Genomic DNA, 19,665 nt, shown 5'->3' with positions numbered 1-19,665 from the left:
AAAATATTCTGATTTGCTCATTATTCTTCCAAACACACAAGGGAACATCTGACAAACTTTAGTAAAATCTTGCTATCTGAGAGCTAAATACATCCCACATATTAATGAAGCTCTGTAATGGTAATGTAACTCTGGAAATCTGGTTATTAGAAATAATAATGTCTCAGGGGAATTAACATGCCGTTGGCTATGTTTTGAGAGTTAGAATATGTCAAGGCCATAATGTTGCCTGGCTACTGAAATGATAATACACTCATTGTAAAATACTCCTTAAAGAAATGTGAACTATATTTAAGTTTTTGTTCAAATTTTATTTGAAAAAAGAGTATCAGCATGTTCCTCTAACTGTAGATGCCAATGATTTATAAACAATTTAAATTTAGACATGTCTAGTTTTACTATTAATGAATTTAACTTTAATATTGTTTATGGTTAAAGATTTTCATAGATCACTTCATAAATTAATTTTGTTATGGATGCATACATAATGAATATGTATATAAGTTTGTTGGGGTCCATATTTGCAATTCTCATGTGTACTACTGCCTGGATATATGTGTATGCTCTAAAGGTCTAGTTTATAAATAAAAACTTTTAAAATCCCACTTTCTAGCTCACACTTTATGAATTGTGTGAATTGCTTTATTCTTGGCGATTACATTTTCTTATCTGTAAAAGGGATTAAAAGAACTTTTCTTCATATTTAAAATAGTTATAAAGATGAAATTTGATCTTTAAAACACTATTGAAATTACATATATAATATTTATAAAAATATATTAAATTAGAATAAAAGTCTAGAATATGTTATCAGAATAATAATTTCTGAATAGCTCCAGAAGACAAAATTATTCAATAACTATTGAATATTAATTATTTGCTATGTATTAAGCACCTTATCAGGAATTGAGGATTCAGTGGAAAAAATTTCTGATTTTCTAAAATTTATGTTCTGCTGATATGGGACAGGTAATGAGCAATACACAATAACTAGAAGATGATAGATTATGTAAAGAAAACACTTTTAAAAGAGAAGGAAACTAGCAGTAGCTGGGTGGCACAGTCCATTAAGCATCTGACTCTTGGTTTCTGCTTAGGTCAGTATCTCAGAATTGTCAGATCCAGCAGCGTTGTGTTCCATGCTCAGTACAAAGTCTGCTTGGGTTTCTCTCTGCCCCTTCCCCCCTCCTCTATCTCTCTCTTTATCAAATAAATAAATAAGTAAATAAGTAAGTAAGTAAGTTCAGTTAAATAGAATGAGATGGCCAACATCACTGGGAAGATCACATTTGATTAATAACTTAAAAACATGATGAAGAGGGTAGCCCAGATGGCTCAGCGGTTTAGTGCCGCCTTCAGCTCAGGGCCTGATCCTGGACACCTGGGATGGAGTCCCACGTCGGACTCCCTGCGTGGTGCCTGCTTCTCCCTCTGCCTGTGTCTCTGCCTCTCTCTCTGTTTCTCTGTCTCTGTGTGTGTGTGTCTCTCATGAATAAATAAATAGAATCTTCAAAAAAAATGAATAAAACTGTAAGGACATTTAGAGGAATAATATTTCAGAAAAAGGAAACTTCAATGCAAAATATCACAGTGGAAGCCTCAAATGAAATTTTAAAAAATATTTTAAATGGAACAAAAATGAAAATACAATACAAATTTTAGAGATGTAGCTAAAGCAGCATTAGGAGAGAAATGTATAGCATTGGATACTTACATTGCAAAATAAGTCTCAAATTGGTACTCTAAGCTATTTTAAGAAACTATAGAAGGAAGAATGAATTAAACACAAAATGGCTGAATGAAAGATAATTTAGATAAAAGAAGAAATCAATTACTTTGAAAAACAACAAGGAATAATCAATAAGAGAAAGCCTGTTTTCTGAGATCAAAAAATGATAAATCTCCAGCCAGGATTTTTTTTAAAGATTTTATTTATTCATGAGAGAGAGAGAGGCAGAAACACAGGCAGAGGGAGAAGCAGGCTTCCTGCAGGTAGCCTGATGTGGGACTCAATCCGGGGACTCCAAGAGTATGCCTTGGGCCAAAGGCAGACACTAAACCACTGAGCCATCCAGGGATCCCCCAACCAGATTTTTTTTTTAAATGAGAGGGAAAAGGTCCAAGATGGTGAAACAGGAAGACACTGAATTCACCTCCTCCACAGACACACCAAATCTTATTTATTTCTAGAGCAATTCCTCCTGAAGAAAAACTGATGGCTGACTGAAAAGATTCTGACAAGAAAAGAGAGAGAAACCACAAAGAGAAGGTCAGGAGATCTGGACACATATTAACAAAGGAAACTCCCATCCCCAATACTACAAAATGCAGTGGAGAGAGAATACTGAAGGTCTGTGAGTAGATTCATCCGTCCTTGGGCAAAGAAAAACAGCTGCTGTTTAAAAGAGCACTCAAATACAAAGGAATGAACACTAGAATCCTGCCAAACAGTAGCAGGGGAGCTGCTAGAGTTCTCTCTGGATCAGCAGGGCTGCTGAATACCATGGTTTATATTCCCTCTCTACCTTGATGGTGTGTATGAGAGCAGGGTTCTCCTGTCTAGCCAGCCTACTGCTTTGTGAATCCCAGCCCCAGCCATCCCACCAAGGCTGCACACCAAGATACCGCTGGTCAGTGCTCACTACAGCTCCAGCAATCTTGCAAAGGTGATACAGGTACAAAGTACCCCAAAATACTCCAGGTCCACATAACTTCAGGTTCAGATGGATTACTAGAGCACCTCCAGGATGAATACCCTGGGACCTCCTGTCTTACACCTGCTTTGGTTCCAGTTACTCTGCCAGGGTACACCCTGTGTAAGGCTCCTTGGAAACCCCTGGCTTGTAACCCACAGATGAAATCTACCAAACACATAAACAAGAGTTAATACTTATTCTTCTCAAACTATTCCAAAAAAATAGAAGGGAAAGGAAAGCTCCCAAATACATTCTATGAGGCTGACAGTACCCTGATAACAAAATCAGACAAGGACACTACAAAAACAAACAAATGAAACAGTACAAGCCAATATCCCTGACGAAAATAGATACAAAAATCTTCAACAAAATATTAGCAAACTGCATGCAACAAACATTAAAAGGATAATTCACAATCAAGTGGGATTTGTTCTGGGGATGCAAGGATGCCTGAATATTTGCAAATTGATCAACATGACATGAAAATAGATACAAAAATCTTCAACAAAATATTAGCAAACTGCATGCAACAAACATTAAGAGGATAATTCACCACAATCAAGTGGGATTTGTTCTGGAGATGCAGGGATGCCTGAATATTTGCAAATCGATCAACATGAAAAGACAAAGAGTAACAATCATATGATCACCTCAATGCAGAATACAGTATTTGAAAAAAACTCAACAGCCATTCAAGATAAAAACTCTCTACAAAGTGGATTTACAAGAAAAATACCTCAATATAATAAAGGCCATGTATGAAAATCAACAGCTAATATCACACTCAATTGTGAAAAACAGTACTTTTCCTCTGGGGTCAGGAACAAGACAAGGACGTTCCTTCTCATCACTGCTATTGAACATATAGAAGCCCTAGCTACAGGAATCAGACAATAAAGAGAAATAAAAGACATTCAATTTAGTAAAAAAGTTAATCTATCATTATCTGCAGATGACATAGTACTCCATGGAAGAACCTAAAGATGCCAGCAAAAACAACAACAAACTAAAAAACTATTAAAAGTAACACACAAATAGAAATACTTAGGTACAAATCTAGCAATGGATCGATATATATATATATATAGATGTCTATATATATTCTGTATACTGAAAAAAAAAACCTGGATAAAATTTAAAAATATCTAAGTAAAAAGAGGAATATATAATGTTCATATATCTGAAGACAATATTAAGATGTAAAATTTCCCCAATATTATCTATCAATTCTATACAATGCCAACAAAAGTTCCAGAAAGCTTTTTTTGGGTACATATCAACCAGCTGATACTAAAATTATATTAAAAGACAAATAAACAGAAATAGTCCAAATAAATATAAAAAAGAACAAGTTAGGGGACTCACAGTTCTTGATTTCAATACTTAATTTGAAGGTATAGTTGGAGAAACAGAATAATATTGGTGAAAAGATTAGAACACATCAATGAAATCAGACGCAAAATTCAGAAACAGAACCATGTGAATGTAATCAACTGATTTCTTCAAAAAGGGCAAAGACAATTATGTGGAGAAATGATGGTTTTTAACAAATAATCCTGTTATAATTGGAAATACATCTCAACAGATACCTCACAAGTTAAGCAAAAATTAACTAAAAATAGATCTTAGAAATAAATTTAAATGTAAAACCCTAAATCTTCTAGAAGAACTTGTACATGAAAATCTGTGACCATGGTCTGGGCAAAGAGTTATTGGATATGGTAACAAAGCACAATCCATTTGAGAAAAAAAAATGATCCACTGGAATTTATAGAAATAAAAAACTTTTGATCTTCAAGTGACAATGTTCAAATCACAATTCTGATAAGGACTTGTAATCAAAATACATGAAGAATTTTCAAAGTGTAACATTTAGGAAAACAAACTTCTTACTGACGATATGGATAAGAGATATAAACAGACCCTTTACCAAGGAAGATACCTGGATGAAAAATCAGCCTATGAAAAGATACTCCACATTATTTGTCATTATGACAATGCATAATAAAACCACAATAAGATACCACTATGTAGCTATTAGAATGACTAAAATGAGAAATAAGCAAAAAGCAAATAACTAACAATAAATGCAGATGAAGATGTGGGTCAACTATAATATTCATACCTTGTTGGTGGAAAACTAAAGTGGTACAGCCACTTTAGAAGACAGTTTCCAATATTTTATAAAGTTAAACATATGTATCATATAATCCAGCTATCCCACTCTTGGGTATTCTTCAGGAGAAATGAAAACACATTCAGACAAAAACCCATCTGAATGTTTACAGCAGCTTTATTTCCTCAAACAAAAAACAACTCTTATGTCCTTCAACTGGCAAATATATAATTAACTGTGGAACATTTGTATGATAGTAATACTTACAAATAAAAGGGAAGAAAAACTATTCAAGTAACAAGATATGTATATTTCAAATGTATTTTGTTAAGTAAAAGAAGCCAGACCCAAAACTTACATTGCATGATTCCATTTATGTGACATTCTGCCAAAGGCAAAAGTATAGAAACTGAAAACATCACTGGTTGCCAGGGGCTGGGAGTTGGGGGTCAAACTGATTGCAAAGTGATACTAGGAAACTTGCGGGGAATTAAAATTTTCAACATTTGATTATCATGGTATTACTAGACAACAACTGTAAAATTTAGGGAACAGAGTATACTTTAAGTTAGACCTTAATAAAACAAAAAATATGAAATATTGGTACATAGTATTAAAAGATTTTATAAAAGATAATACTTAAAAATCAAATAGAAAAATCAATATGAGGCTCAGAAAAAATAGGAGACCCTAAATATATAAGGCAAATATCAACAGACCTGAGGGGATAAGTAGCAATACAATAATAGCAGATTAATTCAATACCCCACTTTCAACAATGGACAAAAAATCACTAAGGAAACAATGGCTTTAAATGACACATTCGATTAAATGGACATGACAGATATTTATTAAACATTCCATCCAGAACCAGTGGTATACACACTCTTCCAAGTGTACATGGAATATTCTCCAGAAGATTATGTATTAGGCCATAAAATAAGTCTTAATAAATTTAAGAAGATAGAGATCATGTCAAGCATCATTTCCAAACACAATGGTATAACACTAGAAGTCATTTGGAAAAATGAAACTGGAAATTAATGTGTGGAGACAAAACAACATATTACTGAACAAGCAATGAGTCAAAGAGAAAAAAATATCTTGATACAAACATGCAGATACAATATTCCAAACTAATAGGATCCAGCAAAAGCTGTTCTGTGGCAAGTTCACAGTGATAAACAGCTAGACTTAAAAAAAAAAAAAAAAAAAAAAGGAAAAGGAAAAGCTCAAATAATCTGACTTTGTACCTCAAAGACTAGGGAAAAAGAGAACAAAGTAAATCTTAGTACAAAGAAGACGACAAAGGTCAGAGTGAAAATAAATGAAATAGAGACCAAAAAACAATGGAAAATATTCATGAAGCTAAGAGCTTATTCAAGAAAAATAGGCAAGCCATTAACTTGATTTACTAAGAAAAAAGAGATTGAAATACACAAAATTAGAAATGAAAGAGGCATTACTGTATATCATTTGTTACACAAAATAATCAAATGATCATAAGAGACTGCCTTGTACACTTACATGCCAACAAACTGGACAACCTACAAGAAACAGAGAAATTTCTAGAAGCATAAAACCTACCCAGACTAAATCATGAAGAAATACAAAGTCTGAACAGATGGATTACTAGAAAGGAAATTGAATCATTAATCAAAAAAATGTGAGCAGAGAAAGTACAGGACCACATGCTTCCCTGGTAAATTTTATCATACTTTTACAAAAGAATGAACACCAATTCTTCTAAAACTCTTCCAAAAAACCAGAGGAGGAACCTGCTAAGGAGCTGGAGCTCTAGCCCAAGCCCAACCCTGCACTGGTGGCTGGCTGTGTGGAAACCACCGGCCTAGCCTCTCTGTGGTGACACTGGTCCCTTGCAAGGGAGGATGCTAAGCACACACCCCACTCCCGCCTACAGTAGTGCTCTTTACTTCACCAGGGGCACAGGAACCACCACAGCACTCACCTGGAAAACTTATCCCCAGCCCCTGACTGCAGCCGACCGCCCTCCAACTCTTTTCACAGCCCCACCTTGCTCCACCCCATGGTCCTGCCAGTAAGCACCCAGGGCACAGGCAGTGAGGAAGCACTTGAGAACCTAGTCCCTATGACCAAGGAGTCCCAGGGCTCCGGGGTCCTGGCCACCTGTCTCCACCATGAAGCTGAGGCCCTAGTTTGCTTCAGCAGGTGCCTTGGTCCTGGTGGCAGCCATGCCTGTGACCAGAAGGTCTATACCAACACCTGAGTAAGCAAGCATTCCAGAAGGCCCAGCTGCAGCAGACAGCCTGGCACATAAGAATGGCTTCTTCATCCTGTGCCAGATATTCACAACTATTACCACTTCTGGCACTGAGAGGTGACAAAGCAGTCCCAGTTGCCTCACCATCTGGAACACAGTAGACTCTGGAGGGAGCCTCAATTACAGTGGCTGGAGCAGCTGGTGGCAAAGCAAAGGACCCAAAGGGATGCATACCAGGAGCCTAAGAACACCAAGTTTCAGCAGCAGTGGTACCTGTCTGGCATCACCCAGGGCGACCTTAACATGAAGGAGGCTTGCATTCAGGGGTACAGCATTGCTGTCTCCATTCTGGGTGATGTAATCGAGAAGAACCACCCAGACTTGGCAGGTAATTATGATCCTGGGGCCAGCTTCGATGACAATGACCAGGACCCTGACCGCCAGTCTTTTTTTTTTTTTTTTTAATTTATTCATTTATTCATGAGAGATGAGAGAGAGAGACAGACAGACAGACGAACAGGCAGAGGGAGAAGCAGGCTCCATGCAGGGAGCCTGATGTGGGACTCGATCCCCAGTCTCCAGGATCAAGCCCTGGGTTGAAGGTGGTGCTAAACCACTGAGCCACCTGGGCTGCCCTGACCTCCAGTCTTAGTACACACAGACGAATGACAACTGGCATGGCACACAGTGTACGGGCCAGGAGGCTGCAGTGGCCAACAATAGTATCTGTGGCTTAGGTGTAGACTACAATGCCTGCATCGGGGAGGTACACATGTTGTATGGTGAGATGATAGACGTGATAGGAGTACACCCCCTAAGCCTGAACCCCAACCACATCCGCATCTATGGTGCCAGCTAGGGCCCCAAGTATCAATGGCAAGCCCATGGATGGACCCACCTATCTCACTGAGGAGGCCAACTTCTGGGGGAAGTTAGCCAGAGCCACAGAGGATGGGCTTCATCTTTGGGCCTTGGGAAATGAGGGCCAAGAGCATGACAAGTCTAATTGTAACCGATATCTACATGCTGTCCCTCAGCAGCACCACAAAGCTTGGCAATGTGTTCTGGTATAGCAAAGCCTGCTCGTACACACTGGCCACTACCTATAGCCATAGCAACCAGAGCAAGAAGCAGATAGGGGATGCTTCTAGGATTTTCAGAAGTGTACAGAGTCTCACACAGGGATGTAGGCCTCTGCCCCATTGGCAGCTGGCACCATCATTCTCGTCTTGGAAGCCAGAAAGAGCTTCACCTGGTGAGACTTCAAAGACAGCCTACCTCATTGCTAATGACTGCGTCAGCAATGGTGTGGGCCCAAAGGTGAGCAGTTCATATGGTACAGGATATTGGACACAGGTGCTGTGGTGAGCCTGGCCTAGAACTGGATGGCAGTGGTCCCACAGAGGAAGTGCATCATGGACACCTCCACTGAGTCTAAGTACATCAGGAAACAACTGAGGTACAAAAGACTGTCCCTGCCTGCCTGGGGAAGCTCAGCCACAGCACACAACTGGAGCATGCACTGTCCCACCTCATCCTCTCCAACTATCGCCATAGCTACTTGGCTGTCCAACTGGTCAGCCCTACAGGCACCTGTTCCACCTTGCTGGCTGCCACGTCAGACAATTACTCCACAGATGGGTTTAAGAACCTGGTCTTCATAGTAATCCATTCCTGGAATGAGAAGTCTTCTGGCAAGTGGGTCCTGGAGACTGAAAACACCAACAAAGCCAACAACTATGGGACACTAAGTTCACCTTTGTGCTGTGTGTCATGGCCCTGAGAGCCTGCACACACCTCCCGAGAGATCAAGACTCATATTTCCAGTCAGTAGCACTGAGAATGATGTGGAGATCATGCGGGCCAGCATCTGTGCCCCATGCCACACCTTGCATGCCATGTGCCAGGGCTGGCCCCTACAGGCTGCCTCAGTTGTCCCTGCCATGCCTCCCTAAACCCTGTGGAGCAGATGAGTTCCCAGTAGAGCCAGAGCACCCTTAAATTCCTGAGCAGCAGCCACTCCAGAAGGTAGAGGTGGAGTCTTGGCTAAGGGCAAACAGCAGGGCTGCTGCTCTCATATTTGCCTGAGGCATACTGGTCTTTATCACTGTCTTTGTGGTCCTACAACAGCACTGTAGCTTCAGCTTCTGGGGGGTGAAGGTGTACACTGTAGACTGTAGCCTCATCTCCTACAAGGGGCTGCCCCCTGAAGCCTGGAAGGAAGAGTGCCCATCTGACTCAGAAGAGGATGACGGAGGGCCAGAGCAAGAGGACCACCGTTATCCCAGACCATGAGTACCTATGCCTGGCCCTTCAAGCCCATCTCACTCCTTGGGTATTTTTTAATTCATGAAAGTGTTGTGTTGTTGTTGTTGTTGTTTGTTTGTTTATCTTGGGACTGGATTTTGACCCCAGCTAGGAGGCAAGAGGGGCACAGACTGCTTCCCATTCTACCCTTGGATAGCCTGAGGCAGGGCCCCAGGAGCAGCTGGGGGAAAGGGAGGGCCTCATCCCACCTGTAGGACCCCCTTCAAGTGGAGAAAGGAGTAGAACATTTAGGGCAGCTTTCCAAGGTCCAGCGGCCAGCCAGAGTTCCATGAGGAGTGAAAAGGATCAGTCCTTTTTCAGGATTCCTGACCTGAGCTACAGCTCTTGTCCCTATTCTGTTCTGTCCCTCTAAAGCACTAATGGTTCCCCCGCTCCTCATCTAGGCAGCAGGGAGACTGGCCTAGGAGGTTGAAGGAGAAGGCCACCTCTCCAAGATCTTTAGTATCTCTAATCTTGAACCCCATCTCTGGTGAGCCTGAGGAGGAAACAGCAATCAGAGGAAGGACAAGGCAAAGCAGGTGCTTCCAGGGTAAACATGTACGCATGATGATGTTTGTCTCTTTGCTCACCTGGCTGCCTGCTGAACATGGCTGGCCTGACCACCTTATGCTGGGGTCCTGACCACCTTACCTTCTCAGCCTCTTTCCCCTCCTGCCAGGGCCCAACTCTGTTTTCAGAGCTCAGGGCTGCCTGGGCTGACATTTACAGTCCCAGAAATACTGAGTGGATGGTGAGGAGGGATGGTGTGAGGATCACAGGGAGGATATATTTTCATTTTGTGATACTTCACTGTATATGTTGATTTTAAAAATATTTTTAAAATATTTATTTTAGAAGGAGAAAGAGTGATCATGGAGAGGGACAGGGGAAGGAGAGAATCCTTAAGCAGACTCTCCACTGAGCACAGAGCCTGATGTGGGGCTTGATCCCAGGACCCTGAGATCATGACCTGAGCTAAAATCAAGAGTCAGATGCCTAATAGCCACTCAGGTGCCCCTTTTCTTTTGTATTTTTAATGGGGATAGCCCATTAAAAGGTGGGTAAATGGATGATCCACCTTCTCACACCCACTGTCCACTCTCCTATTCCCCCACTACTCTGGCCCTGAGGTGTATGTGGCTGCAGCATATTGATGAGGAGTAAGGAGTAACTAGTCTCAAGTCCTGAAGAGGCAGGCAGGCAAGCCAGCTGAGCCCTGGGAAAGGGGATCACAGTGGGAGGGGCAACCTATCATCCATGTTTCAGATGGGGCTCATGGTGTGAAGGACTCATGGGGGACTGTTTTTTCAATGGCTAGGGGTGGCAGGTGTTGGTATTGAGGCCCCTCTAACACTGTGCCCTGGTGAAGAAAGCATTGACCTGTTTTGCTCCTCAAATCTCCTTCTGATGTGCCTTTTGCATTTCTTCCATTAGCACAGTCTGTCATCTGAGAGCCTCCTTTTCTTTATCTCTCTTAGTCCTTCCTAGCACCCAGCCACCTGCCCATGGGTGTCCTCTCTTTTCTCACCCCCCCTTCCCCCTTGGGGCCAGCTTCGCCAATTTTATGATACTGCGTTGGTACCCAGTGGTTTTTTTCTCTTATAATTTAAACAGACCCAGAATAGTTGGTTCTATTTAATGGACATGAGATAACGTTAGAGGTTTTAAAGTGATTAAATGTGCAGACAATGCAAATTTAAAAAAAAGGAAATATTTTATGAATCCAACATTACCCTGATACCAAAATCAGATAATACCACCCTGAAAAAGAAAATTTCAGGCCAATATCACAGATGATCACAGATTTAAAAATCCTCAAGAAACCAAATTCAGTAATATGTTTAAAAGGATTATACAGGGGCACCTGAGTGGCTCAGTAGTTGAGCATCTGCCTTTGGCTCAGGACATGATCCTGAGGACCTGAGATTGAGTCCCGCACTTGGCTCCCCATGGGGAGCTTGCTTCTCCCTATGCATCTGCCTCTGCCTCTCTGTGTCTTTCATGAATAAATTGAAAATTTTAAAAATAAAAGGATTATACATCATTATCACATGCAATTTGTTCCCTGGATTCACAGATGGCTCAACATCTATAAATCAATCAACATAATGTACCACATTAATAAAATGAAGGATAAGGAATATCATTTCAGTAGATGCAGAAGAAACATTTGACAGAATTCAATATCCATCCATGATAAAAAAAAAACTCTCAACAAATTAAATATAGAAGGAACATACCTCAATATAATAAAAGCCATATATGGGAAGCCCCCAGCAAACATTATAAGAGTAAAAGGCTAAAAGTGTGCCTCTAAGACTAGAAATAAGTCAGGGTGTCCACTCTCACCATTCTAGTCAACACAGTACTGGAAGTCCTAGTCAGAGCAATTTGACAAGAAAAAGAAATCAGGCAGAGGCATCAGGCTTTCTGAGTTCAAACTATATTACAAAGCCATGGTAATTAAAAATAGTATGGTGCTGGCATAAATTCAGACCTAATATAGATCAATGGATCAGAATAAAACAAATTCACATATATAGTCAATTAACTTTTTACATGATAGCCAAGAATATACAATGAGAAAAAAAACAGTATCCTCAATAAATTGTGTTGGGAAAACTGGACAGCCACATACAAAGGAATGAAACTGGTTCTCTATCTTATACCACACACAAATATCAAGTCAAAAGAGAATAAGCTGGGGACCAAGGTGGCTCAGTTGGTTAAGCATTTGTCTTTGGCTCAGGTCATGATCTCAGGGTTTGGGACATATACCTGAAGGAAATGAAACAGCCTCTGGAAAAGTCATCTAAACCTTCATGTTCATTGAAGCATTATTAACAATAGCCAAGACATGGAGACAACCTAAGTGTGTGTTGATGGATGATGAATGGATAATGAGTGGATAAAGGAAATGTGTATTTTTTTTTACAATGAAACAAATTCATTGCCCAAGAAAAACTTATTAAAAAGCAAGAATAAAATACAAACTTTTCCTCAGAAAGTTATTTGACTTTTGTCTTTATGCTGACGTTGTAAATCTAGCAAATTATTTGGCAGCAGATAGAAGACTACTGGGACACCTAGACCAAAGATGTGTGGTTGTTCATAGTTGAATAAAGAACAGATCTTAGCTTCTTATTTCAAAGTTCTAAGTCTATTATATCAATAACATTTGATGGAACTTCACAAATAGAATATTCTGCTTTGATTGACTATCAGCTCATAAACAGGTATCAAGTTCACCAATCCAAGAAAGACTTTTGATGATTCCAGAAAATAGGGTCCACTGGAGTAGGCAGAAGATGGGTTGCTCTAACATGATCTCTTCCATATTCCAGACTGGCCCATAACTCAGTTATAAGTGCATTAATAAACCCTGAACTTTGTAGTGCTGTTGCAGTGAGTGCTTTTGATGCCACTGTGTAACCCGACTCCATAGCCAAATGTTTTATGCCTACTGATCTGTATTATGCACGCACACACACTGGAATATTCTACCACATAAAAACAAGGAAATTTGCTATTTGCCACAAGATGGATGAATCTTGATGGCATTATGTTAAGTAAATAAGCCTGTCAGCAAAAGACAAATAATGCATGATCTCACTTATATGTGGAATCTAAAATCATCAGACTTATAGTAATAGAGAACAGATTGTTCATTGCCATGGTTGAGGGGTGTAGGAGAAATGCTAAGACACAGCCCAACTGCTGTGGCTCCCAGCCCAATCTGAGTAGAAGGGCTGATGATAACACCTAGAAGTTGCTTAGTGGCACTTGTGCTAAGAGAAGGGCAGGTAAGCTAGTAGTTTGCAGAACAAAAAAGTGAACCTGTTTGGCCAGGAAATTTAGGGCAAGGGTCATCTTGATAAGATAAAGAGTTGGGCAGCCCGGGAGGCTCAGCGGTTTAACGGTTTGGCACTGCCTTCAGCTCAGGGCCTGATCCTGGAGACGCCAGATCGAATCCCACATCGGGCTCCCTGCATGGAGCCTGCTTCTCCCTCGGCCTGTGTCTCTGCCTCTCTCTCTCTCTCTCTCTTTCTCTCTCTCTGCACCTCTCATGAATAAATAAATAAAATCTTAAAAAAAAAAAAAAAAAAAAAAAAAAGATAAAGAGCTTTAGTGGCTTTAGAACTGCTGCTCCCATTGTCTTGGCAGAGAAACTAATTTAGAGCCATGCTCATTGCTGAATATAGCCTCTAGCCTGCCAGACTAGGGAAAGTAACTGAAGCATATGGGACACCGTATAGCCAACCTAACAGCCCTGCCTACATTGGCACATGAACAGAATGCACAGTTCATGACTTTCCTTTTCTACAGAACAAAATTAATGGCCTCACTTAACGAGGGAATTCAGTGCACACTCTTATGTGATATGGGTCTCCCAAATAGTCCATTCAGACCCTAAATCCCTGTCAGGGTAGAAAAGCTAATTCATAGCTCCATCTACTACTGAATATAGTACCTAGTCCCAAGTACCTAATAAACCTGACCAAAAAATCCACACAACCATCCTATAACCTCACCTTAGTAGGGAACCAAGATACATACAACAGTTTTCAGACAGTGACAGACTCACGCATCCTTGACCTCAATCTTAAACAGTTGCCTCCCCCAGAAACAGAGTAATAACAGGTCCCACCTGCCATGGACATTACTGGCAGACATGAACTGGCTGGGGAAGATCCGTCTCTGTCTTTTCAGCAAAACTAAAATACATGGAGGAGAAATCTAATGACTCAAATGAGCAGATACAAATACAAGGAATAAAACAAAAAGCCAGGAAAATATGATACCACCAAAGGAAACTAATAAAGCTCTAGAATTGCTCTAAAAGAAATGAAGATCAATTGTTAGACTAAGAATACAGAATAATCTTAACCTTAGGGAGCTACAAGAAAATACAGTCAAATAAATTAAATTAGGAACACTACTTGAATGATATGAGAAGTTCAACAAAAGCAGAAGCCATAAACACACAAATATAGAAATTCTAGAGTTGAAAAATATGTTAATTATGCTGAATAATTCAATAGAGTTTCAAAAGCAGACTTGACCATGCAGACAAAAAAGTCAGTGACCGAGAGGACAGAAAATTAAAAATTATCCACTCCAAGGAGCTGAACAAAAAAAGAATAAAGAATCCTATGAGAATTCTAGGACACGATATAAAGAAACAATATTCACATTATGGAAATTCCAAGGAGAAGAGAAGAAGAGATTTTAAGAAATTATATTTAAAGGTGAAAAACCTCCTAAATCTGGGGAGAGAAATGGACATCCAGGTCTACAAGGCCCAACGGCCCCAAATAGGTTGAACCTAAATTGGGCTACAGTGAGACACATTGTAATGACATTGTCGAAAATCAAACAAATTTAAACACAGTGGGATAAAACAAAAGTTACATACATGGGAACCCCCACAAATTATTAATATTTCTTAACCAAAACACTTCAGAGCAGAAGAGAATAGAATGATATATTGAAAATATTGAAGGAAAATATTTGCCAACCAAGAATACTGTACCCAGGGAAGCTGTTCTTTAAAAATTAAGGAGAAATAGACTTTTCTAAATAAACAAACTTGAGGGAGTTCATTACCACTTGACCCATTTTACAAGATAAATTAGAGAAAGTTCTTTGAGTTAAAATAAAAGGATGCTAATTAGCTTTTTAATAACATAAAAAAGGTAGCATAAAACTCACTGGAATGGTAAAAACACAAATATATAGTACAAGATTATGTAATTTGATAATGGTTCACTGACAACTATAGTCCAAAAAATAAAGAACAGGGTGGGGTCGGGAGCCCGGGCCCGGGCGCTGATGTCACCGCGCGGCCGGGAGCGCGTCTCGGGCTGGAGTTCAGAGAAAGCACAAGCAGGGGAAGTGGGGAGAAACAGGCTCCTCACTGGCAGGGAGCCCAACGGAGTGCTGGAGCCCAGGATCCTGTGATCATGACCTGAACTGAAGGCAGCCGCTTAACCAACTGAGCCGTCCAGGCACCCCTCAACAAATATTTCTGTAACGTCGACTACGTGCCAGGCCCTGAGGGTACAGAGATTAGCCCCGCACTCACCTGCGCAGCCATGGAGGCCCCAGGGCCTGGGGGCGACCGCGCCTCCCCAGCCTCGTCCACCGCAGCCTGGACCTGCGGCGGCTGTCCGCGCGCGCCGACTCGGCCTACAGCTCCTGCTCCGCGGCCTCCGTTGCCCCCGAGCCGCGCACGCCGTCGCCTGGGACGGACCTCCTCCCTTACCTAGACTGGGACTACGTGCGCGTGGTGTGGGGTGGCCCGGGCCCCGCCGGCAGCCTTCGCACCTCCGCGCAGCCCCGGCCCGCGGCCGCCGCGCGCACTGGGCCGCGGCCGCCCGAGGTCCGGGGGCCGCCGGGGCCGCTCAGCCGGCAGGCCACCCCGCTGCTCTGTGCGCTGGCGGCCGAGGCGGAGGCGGCGGCGGCGGCGGCGGCGGCGGCGCGGCTGGAGGAGCCGCCCAGCCCACCGGCCTCGCGGGCCGCGTACCGCCAGCGGCTGCAGGGCGCCCAGCGGCGAGTGCTCCGGGAGACGTCCTTCCAGCGCAAGGAGCTCCGCAGGCGCCTGCCCGCCCGCCTGCGGCCCGCCGCCCCCGCGCGGCCCCCCGGGCGCACCCGCGCTCCGCCTCGCTCAGCCACCCGGCCGGCGGGGGCGGGGAGGTGGAGCCCGCGCGCCCCGGGGCCGCCGCCGCCAGGGCAAACGTGGGCCGGGGGCGCCTCGCCACCCAGCAGCGGAAGTGGTGCTTCTCCGAGCCCGGGGAGCTAGATCGCGTGGGGCGGGGCGGTGGGTCGGCAGGGGGACGCTCCGGTGAGGCCGCCTGCAGTTCTGGCCTCGCCAGGCCCGGGACCCAGGAGCAGGAGCGGAGGGTGCTGGCGGAATTCCAAGGCCACCAGACCAGATGGCTGCCTGAGTCGCCGCCCCGAGGCACGGAGGACCCGGAACCCGGGTCCGCGAAGCTTGGTGACGCCTATAGGCCCTCCGGTCGGAGCCAGAGCGCGTCAGGGGAAGTCTTGGCTCCCTGGGGAGGTCCAGGAGGGGTCATGCCCATTGTCCAGGCTGTTCCCCAAGGAGCAGAAACCCCTAGACCATTGCTTCAGGCCCAACTTGCCAGGTTCCTGACTCAGAAGGAAGCTGCAGTGGTGTGTTCTGCAGTGTATCCCCAAAGTAGTCCTGCTGACTGTGAACAGAGGGCCTCAGAGACATGCATTGGGTGTACCCGGCTCCCATCCCTTCCAGATGATGAGGTTTTCCTGGAAGAAGTCCCCCTGGCCAAAATGAGATCACCTCTAGACACCCATACCTGCCCAGAAAGCCCAACCAGTATCCATGTCTCTGACCAGCGGTATGGAACTGGCTCAGGCCAGAGGGCTGACCAGGCTACAGTCCCCCCAGAGCATCCCCTCCATGAACACCCAGAGACTGCAAGGGCAGATGACTGCCACCAGAGGATACATGGTTCTGCGGGTGTCTCTGGGACCATATACTATAGGCCCCCTGGGACTGCAAATGGTGACATAGCAACCTTTCACACCAATGGATTGCTGACCATTGACTCACTTGCAGCTACAGAGAGTGACCCGCTCAAACCTCTCCCAGTTGATGTCCTGGGACCTCCAAGCAACAATACCCCAGGAGCTCCTGGCTGTACTGCCGAGGCTTTGGCCCCTGGCCAGCCCGGTTCTAGGCCAACATGGCCCAGTCCTCGCCTTGAGGAGCTGGTTCAGGAGCTGGCCAGACTGGATCCCTCTATGAGTGACACTCTCACTTCCTGTCCCAGCCCAGAGCCACCCCTGGACCTGCTAGATGGGCTGATTCCTTTAGCCGAGGTCTGGGCTGCAATGAGGCCAGCCTGCAAGGAGGCTGGGAAAGAGGCTGCTGGTAGTCCTGAGCCAGGCTGCAGCCAGCTCCTGCCAACTTCTCAGGAGGAGACAAGGTTTGAAAACCAGACCACCCGCTCTGTGCCTGACCAGGCCTGTGGCGAGCATCTCCCTGATCCAAATAGCAGCATCCAAGCCAAGAAGATGGAGCTAGCCGACCTCCTTCAAACGATGCTGCGGAACCTTCGGGCCGAGCAGGAGCAGCTGCACCAGGCGGCCCAGGCTTGGGCCAGGCGCGGGGCTGCTCTGGAGGCCGCGGTGGGGCAGGCCTGCGCTCCCCGTGACCTAGAGCGGTTCAGCAGGTTCATGGCCGACATAGAGCGTGTGCTTGGCCTGCTGCTGCTGCTGGGCAGTCGCCTGGCCCGGGTGCAGCGCGCCCTGGCCCGGGCGGGTGCGGACAGCGACCCAGACGAGCAGGCCTCTCTGCTGCAGCGCCTGGGGCTCCTGCAGCGGCAGCAGGAAGATGCCAAGGAGCTGAAGGAGCACGTGGCGCGGCGCGAACGGGCCCTGCGTGAGGTGCTGGTGCAGGCCTTGCCCCCCGAGGAGCTGAGCGCCTATCACTCCCTGCTGGTCGGCAAGGCGGCCGTCCTGGCCCAGCAGCGCAGCCTGGATGAGCGGGTCCGGCTCCTTCAGGACCAGCTCGACGCAGTCAGGAGCGACCTTGGCCCTCATCCCCTGCCTCCCAGGCTGGCCTGGCCCCCGGAGGCCTGTCTTCCTGATAAACCGCCCTTCCTGCCACCCCTCATCTAATGACAGGCAGTGGGAGTGGGGAGCAGTGCCCCTGCCCCTCACCCACCTAACTGGGGGTGACACTGGTGCTTTCCCTTTGCGGGGCGGAGGAATGGGGATGGGGCAGGGCCAGTGTGGAAGACCCAGGCCAGGGCTTCCTAGGACACTTCTAAGTGTTTTCATGTGGTTTTACCCATTTCTTGTGGATTATTTGGTGATTAATTTATGAATTTTAAAACTACAGTATTCCCCCTTTTTGTGAGGAGAGAGGCTCTGTCTGGGTTGATCGGAGAGAGGAGGAGACAAATTAGAGGAGCATCTGAACTTACTATGCAAAACAGTTTTTTCTTTTCTATCTTACTAATAATAGATGTGGGAAGTATGTGTGTCACCTGGAGCCTAGCTTGGGGAAGGAATCTTGTTTACAGACAATGGACACCAACCTTGCCTGACTAGAGCAGAAGAGGGATTTGCTGGAGGACATCAGTCAGGTCTGAGAATCCTTAGGAAGACTGGGATACAGGCTTGAAACCAGGAGGGACCAAGAGGATGCCAGGCCTTCCAGCTCCACTGCCACCAGGAATCCCTAGCACTTCTGGTGATCACATCACTACCACAAAAGCCTAGGCCTGATTGGCCGACTCCTGCTCCTTTGCTGGTTTTTACCCAAGCCTCCAAGCTCAATAGCAGAAGTGAGGGTAACTGCTTTCCTTCAAGACTTAAGGGATAGGGAATATCCCCATACACAAAATAGATTCAGTAGCTTCGCTGCCTAAAAACCTTGACGAATTCAGGGACATTTATTCCAAGACTCAGAAGGAACTTTGTCTTCCAATTATCTTATCAAAAGTGAGTTTATCCAGCTCTCTTTGGAAACCCCACTGGATCCACCAGGCTTGAGGAGGGCTGTTGGGCATGGGAGCTGAAGGTGAGCCGTGAGAGACCTGGAGATCTAGAATGTGGGGGCTGAGGTGTGGAGAGACCGCTCTGTTTGTGGGCCGAACAGGCTAAGCTGGGGGTGAGCTGGGGTTGGGAGCGGAGAGTTAGGTGCTGGTGTGGAATGAAACAGAGGCCACACACTCCCTTCTGTTTGTGCATCAGGCCTGTGTACACAGAGTCAATGTGAAGTTCTCAAATATACATGGGAAAATGTGCTTTAGTATTTGCAGCTGCAAAGGCCAGGGCCAAGAACATTGTTCATGCAAATGTTCAGTGTATTTTTGGAAGTTGGGCACATTAAAAGGCATGTGTATGTGTATTTAAAGCCAAAAAAAATAAAAATAAAAAAAATAAAGAACAAACATTGTAAAAATAACCATAGGTACAATAATCTGTTATTAGTAACAAATATAAAAATATGTTAATTGTAGTCACAATAACCTAAAATATGAGGGACAGGTAAAAGTATAAGATTTAGAAATCTATAAAATTTATCAGCTTAAAATATGTTATTATAATTTTTAAGATATTTTTATGTAAGCCTCATAGAGGGAAAAATCTATAACTATTAGACAAAAGAACATGATAAAGAAGTCAAAGAATATTTGTACCAAAATACATCAAAACATGAAAAGACAGTAGGACAAGAAACAAGGAAGAGTAGATTTACAAAACAGAAAACAAAATGGCAATGTTAAGTCCTTACCTATCAATCACTTAAT

General features: G+C 44.1%; 1 protein-coding gene and 1 pseudogene across 1 annotated transcript; both read left to right on the top strand.

The window, feature by feature from the left end:
- The first annotated feature begins 3,809 nt into the window (after positions 1-3,809).
- Positions 3,810-10,149, top strand: LOC121497680 (annotated as a pseudogene).
- Positions 10,150-15,195: 5,046 nt separating this feature from the next.
- LOC121498173 (protein Shroom1-like) lies at positions 15,196-19,268 on the top strand. The gene is given in 3 exon segments (XM_041768259.1): positions 15,196-15,505; positions 15,508-16,002; positions 16,005-19,268. Coding segments are annotated over 3 exon segments (2,565 nt in total). The 5' UTR covers positions 15,196-15,456; the 3' UTR covers positions 18,026-19,268.
- The last annotated feature ends 397 nt before the right edge of the window (positions 19,269-19,665 follow it).

Source organism: Vulpes lagopus, chromosome 8 (assembly GCF_018345385.1).
Source record: "Vulpes lagopus strain Blue_001 chromosome 8, ASM1834538v1, whole genome shotgun sequence".
Classification (NCBI taxonomy): domain Eukaryota; kingdom Metazoa; phylum Chordata; class Mammalia; order Carnivora; family Canidae; genus Vulpes; species Vulpes lagopus.
Note: the sequence above shows the minus strand (reverse complement) of the source record. Positions and strands in the feature narration are given on the sequence as shown.